The sequence below is a fragment of the Rattus norvegicus genome, chromosome 15, assembly GCF_036323735.1.
Source record: "Rattus norvegicus strain BN/NHsdMcwi chromosome 15, GRCr8, whole genome shotgun sequence".
In the NCBI taxonomy this organism is placed as follows: domain Eukaryota; kingdom Metazoa; phylum Chordata; class Mammalia; order Rodentia; family Muridae; genus Rattus; species Rattus norvegicus.
Window position 1 is genome coordinate 60,554,865 of NC_086033.1, and position 6,000 is coordinate 60,560,864.

Genomic DNA, 6,000 nt, shown 5'->3' on the forward strand with positions numbered 1-6,000 from the left:
TCTTAATGTTTCAAACACATGGCATGTTGTCTCACTTAATTTATAAAAAGTTTCCTGACTTTTTCTTTAGTGTTTTAGATTTTCAAATAATTTCTCCATCGCTGCTCATGGATTCTTTTATTGCTGTTGCCTTGGGATCCTTGCTGATAAGTTGCGGTGGTGCACACCTTTGGTCTCAGAATTCCAGAGGTCAGGCAGGTAGGCCTCTAAAATGTGAGGCCACAATGAAACCTTCATGGGGAACACATCACAGTGCTGTGCTGTTTAAAACTTGCATATTGGAGTTTGAGGCACGAGCACTGCCAAGAGCTCAAAGCTAGCCTGGCTTACACAGTGAGTGACAGGCCACGAAGGCTACACAGCATGATCTTGTTTCAAAAAAAACCCAGAAAACTACAGTCAGGATCAAACAGAAAAGGAGAAGAGCTGACCATCAGTCAGTTTTCTACTTAATAAGGTGCCATATCAATAAAAGAATCACCAAAGAGATATAAACCAAAGCTGATTAAAACTTTACGAACACTGTATTACTCCTCGAAGAGGTATTTTGAATTAATCAACTGCTCTACAAGCAGGATCATTAGTCACTTAAAGTGTTTAACCCCATGTTCTACGGCTTTACCTCCAATTGTGCTGTAACATAAGGGATGCATGCATACCTTGAAAATCTTAAGTGGACACCTGAGGAACCATGTTCCAGGACTCATGTTCCCGATCAGTAACAGAGCCAAAGGGCTGCAGACCAAACCAGCACAGACCTGGAAGGTTGCTGGGACTGCAATATGGAACCGATTCCACAATCACTATTACATATTCAGAACTTAACCTTCAAAAAGTTTACCCTGTGTACATTTTCTTCGCTGTTACCCGGATACCAACATTCCAAAAGCAATGGTGCTGTCAATTACAGGAACATACTGCGGTCCCAGCCCACAAGGCAAAAACCTCTCATCATCCTGGCAGAAAGTGCAACTGTACAACCTCTTGCTTGTATTTTGGCCTTTCTGTTTTGAAGCACTTCCCTTTCTAAGTGTCCACTAATTCTGGACTGATAACTGGTATGATGTTAACAGCTAACGCTAGCAGGTACAAAACCATTTGAACATAAAAATCATTTTAGGGAATGAAGCATATTCAAGCTTCCCTCCGCCTAAAAAAAAAATGTATTTTGTAAATACTCCCGCACTTTTAAACTGAGCTAGAATTCTAACTACCTATCTGCTACCCACTTCCACCCAAGATTAAACACTGCTTTGCTCAATATCTTCCTACCTTGCTCATTCCCAAGAGCAAAATGCTTTGATTTTGTTTACTTACTGATTTTAGAGATACTAGGACATACCCAGGGCCTTACACTGGTATGTGCTCTATCACAGATCTACACCCCCAGCCTCATTATTGTCTTTACTTGCTTTCTGGATACAGAGTCTCAATATGTAGCCTATGAGGGCCCACAATCTGGGCCCACCTTTCTCAATTGGTTCTTATGATTACAGATGTGCAGCACCACACCCAATTCTCCAAACACTTTCTGGGCTGAAATTTAAGTCAAGCCTGTGTTCACTAACACTTCCACTATATTCCAAAGCTAGCAACAAAGAAACCTAGAAACTTACTGTGTGCTACCAAGAAACTCTTTTAGGCTCAATACTTAACCATAGTAATGCTACATAAAGCTAATATGTATCCAAATGTTCCAATTTAACTAAATAATTTATTAAGTCGCATAAATTCCCTGTGCCCCACATGAATCTCCAAGGAATCCTTTGCTTTTCTCTGTGAACAGTAGAAACCACACCATCATTGCTTTAGGCTCCATCAGAAGAGAGAGAGAGAGAGAGAGAGAGAGAGAGAGAGAGAGAGAGAACAAATTCTTACATGCATGTTCTAGCATGCCATAATACAGTAATCCCATTTAGTCTAGTTTATATGGTAAAATATTAAATTGCCTATATTTAAATGTTTAAAACTTTTTTTTATAAAACAACTCAGAATTGGAATCCCGGTGAAAACAGGTTTGTTTTCTTTGCTGTTGTTTCATTTTGTTTTAAGAGAGGACTTATTTTGGCTCAGAGGATAACTGTATTTTGGTGGGAAAGACATGGAGCTGGGGTTCCACCTGTGGTTTAACCAGAGCATGCACCAGCTGCTTGTTCTGTGACAGACACCTACTAGGAAGCAATGGGGGACAGAGGCGGGGAGAACACAGGTATTCCAAAATGAGTCTCTGAGTACACACACAGTCTGAGCTTCAGGAAAGCTGTGATTCACTGTGTTTAGATCTCTCTCTCTCTCTCTCTCTCTCTCTCTCTCTCTCTCTCTCTCCCTCTCTCTCTCCCTCTCTCTCTCTCTCTCTCTCTCTCTCTGTGTGTGTGTGTGTGTGTGAGAGAGAGAGAGAGAGAGAGAGAGAGAGGTTTCTTACAGTTATATAGGCTAGCAATTAATGTTCTAAGTATAGCATGCTGCGTGAGTGTCATATAGGTTCATTTTGAAGGAAACCAGACCTCGTTTCATCCCGATTCTTGAGATCACTGAATCATAGTTAAAGAACCTAATTTTTGAGACCTTCATGATGCCTCGTACTCTGCTGAGCAAGAGCAGGGCATGCAGTTCCAGGCCTGCCTGGGCTACTGAGCAAATCCCAAACTAGCTTGTCCTACAGTGTGATGTTCTGTCCCAAACATAAACAAAACCGATTCTGATGGACCCAGTGTTCCTTCAAAACATATTTAGATTAAAACTAACATCAACCCCTTCGCTCCCCAAGCCAGAAATATTTAACATTTAAAGCTGTCTCCTCTATTGCATTCTTGTTTTCTCTTGAATACGTTCCTATTTCAGTGGTGCAGGTAACTCAACTTTCTTAAGGAATCTGCAGATCCTTAAATGTTGTAGTCATTCCAAAAGTTCAGAACAAAATTACTAATGAGAACTGTTTTATGACACATACTTGAATAGATTTCAACTTCAGTTATAAAAATGTAAGCGTCTTGGGGGCAAAGCTTGTCTGAGAGTTAACAGCTTGCCCAACGATCTCAGAACATGATAGGTGTTGGATAAAAATATCTGCTGAACTAATAAAATGCCTTAGCCACTTAAATACGCCTAGCTTTGAGGAGTTCAAAATTCAGTTAGCATTACTGCTCCATCTCACATCTCTGTGAAGGTTTTATTTTTAAAAGTTCATGTGGAGAGACTAGTACTGAAGATTTTCTATGAGAATAAGAAAGTACTTTGGTTCTTAGCACTTTGAAGAAGAAAGCGGGAGGTTCTCTAATTTTCTAACTGAAGTCCTGACATTAAGCACCCAAAAAGCAACTCAGAGTTTCCCACTGTAAGTGGTGTAAGCTGATAGGACTTTATATAGTAAAGTTCAAAACAGGTCACTCGATTTAATTCCCAATGATCTTAAATGTCAAGACTGAATTGTATTTTTAACCAAGAATAGCTTACTCCCTAACGATCATCGCAGTAGAACATGAGCAGATGGGCTACCTAACGTGCAGACTCACAAAAGCAAAAGCAGTTGCAGATGGATCAAAGTCGAAGGACACTCCTGAAAGGTCAGGAAGCAGGAGGCAGCGAAAAGTACGCTGGCAAAAGGGCTGGAAGTCTAAGGGTAAGAAAAGGAGAGGCAAGTCTGGCACCTGACCTACAAGCTCTCAACAGGCAGAGGGCCCGCCTGAGCAGACTCAGGAAGTCCCTGGGAAAACATCATCGGAACAGCACCGCAACACGGATGAAGCCAGAAATTTTGGACCAGGCTTTTGAGACGCTTCACAATGTCGATCAAAAAGGAGTACCAAATACGTAGATGGGGCATGCAGAGCCAAAATTCATTGCCCACTCAAGATTACAAGGGTCTACGCGGGACGGGGTTTTCCTGGGAGAAATCCCTAGACGGATGGATAACGGACGGTGCAAGGAATAAGTTAAAGGAGTTTAGGGAACAAATCCAAAGACCCCGACTCTCATCTTCTTACACGCAACACTGAGCTCCTAAATATGACTCAGTCTCCGTGTGGCGTGTGCAGTGAAATCCAGGCGAAAGCGAAGTTAGCTGGTGGCTGGATCCCGGGCCAGGTGCCCTGACCCTCGGAGCAGTTCGGGGCAGCCGCGGCCACCAGAGTCGGAGGCGTGGCTCTGCGCTTCGGGCAGCCACCAGCCTTCCCAGGCGGCAGACCTCGGGAACCTGCGCGCCCAGGTGACTGCCAGGGCGCGGTCAAGAGGTGAGCCCCGTCTCCTCCCGGCGCCACCCGCTGACCAGGCAAGCCCGCCGCCTCCACTCCTGGGGCCGCCGCACCACACTCGGGAATGAAGTGCAAAGTTGGGAAAAGGATGAAGCGCGGAAACGGTCCTCGAAAGACCGTCGCCAGAGGCCCCTCGGGGAAGAGCTCCTGCCGACCGGACAAAGGCTCTCCGGGCGGCGAGCAAGGAGGAGCCCGGGCGCCGGAGGAAGCGCTGCCCGGGCTGGGAAGCAGCTGGGGACCTCATCCCGGACCGCTTCCTGAACGGAACCTGGGCCGGGAGGGGGAGGCAGGGAGCAAGGACAAGCGGGAGGGGTGGGCGCGGGCGCGGTACCCACCGGTTCCTCCCAGGCCGGGCTCCGGGCTCCAAGCACTGGGCGCACGTGCTGCGGCTCCATCCCGCCGGCCCGCGCCCGCTGGCCGCCGGAGCGCACGGACACGGGCCCCCGCCGCCGCCGCTGCCTGCGCCTCCCTCGCCGCGATCGCTGTCGCTGCCGCCCCGGCTCCGGCCCGGGGCCAGCCACGGGCCCTCCCGCGCTCTCTGGCTTCCGCCGCGCTCGCCCGCCCCCGCGCTGGTCCCTTCCTCCGCCACCGCCTCCGCAGCCGCCCGGGTCCCGCTCTCCCGCGCGGCCGCGAGCGCTCGGCTCCCCAAGCCGCCGCCGCCTCCCACGGCCGCAGAATCCACCCCTCTCTCTCCTGTCTCCGCCCCCGACTCCCTCCCCTTTCTTCCCGCCGTCCGCCCCTCCCCCAGCGGCCCCTCCCGGCGGGCGGCCCGGGACGCACGTGACCCCCCTGCCAGGCCTTATAAGGCGCGGAACCGAAAGCGGCCACCGGGTGGTCACGGGCACCGGGCGGTGGTGCGGCTGAGAGAGGCAGCCTCCCCGCGGGGCCGGGCTCGCCAGGAGCATCGGGGGGATGTAGGGGCCGAGTGGCTCGCGCCGGGCGTGCGGGTCCTGGCACCCCTTTCCCTCGGCCTCCCTCGCCCCGGGTGCGTGTAGCCCCCGGCGGCCACCTCCGGAGCTGAGGCTGGAGCCAATTGCCCAGGACAGTACCTGGCTTCAACAGAGCGAGGCTGCGCTTCGCACCCCTGAGCGGCTCCCAAGCACCCATTCCGGCAGCTGGGATGACTGGCTGGCTTGCCAGCTCCAAGAGATGTTAAGCTTGGGGAGCCCTGCTTTTGTTCATTTTCTTTGGTTGAAAGGTTTTGTGGAAAGAAAACCAGCTAAGGAGACGGTCTGTGATCCGCCGTGAGCGCTCCACTCAAATTAGGGACCGGGTCAGTTCAGAGAAAGAGCTCAAATGTCAACTGTCTCCTCCTGCTGCTCTCTGGGAAAAAGAAAATGAAAATTGCAACTAGCATTTTAAATCATCTTTCCTGAAATCATCTTTACTGGCAGTGAAGACGGTTTCCATCTAGTTGCAACTGAGCAGTGACTGCATTTACATGGGTCATTTCCTCTCGTGGACTTCAGACTCCTGCCAGCACCATCTGACGGCCCTTAGTCTGGTAGACAGATGCATTCACACGTTTTAAAACCAAAAAACCAAAACACTTACTTGATCCAGCATGCTCCCACGTCATACTAATTTCCGAGGCTAATATTCCGCTGAAGCTACACTCATAAAGGTCACCTAAGGATTGTGGAGAGAGCTAAACCGCTGGGTGTTTTCAAACACTCACTTTCTATGACTTGACTGACTAGATTCATATTCTGAATCTCTCCTTTAAACCGGCCCTTGACTGTCGGGTCTT

At 49.2% G+C, this 6,000-nt stretch overlaps 1 protein-coding gene across 4 annotated transcripts in view; it reads right to left on the reverse strand.

Moving 5' to 3' along the window:
* Positions 1 to 4,913, reverse strand: part of Dgkh (diacylglycerol kinase, eta) — a 169,499-nt gene extending 164,586 nt beyond the window's left edge. For 2 of the 4 annotated variants that reach the window (XM_063274439.1, XM_039094035.2), the window contains exon 1: positions 4,586 to 4,789. In XM_063274439.1, coding sequence (XP_063130509.1) covers positions 4,586 to 4,645 — 60 coding nt within the window. In that variant the 5' untranslated portion in view covers positions 4,646 to 4,789. 4 annotated transcript variants of the gene reach the window in all.
* Positions 4,914 to 6,000: the final 1,087 nt, after the last annotated feature.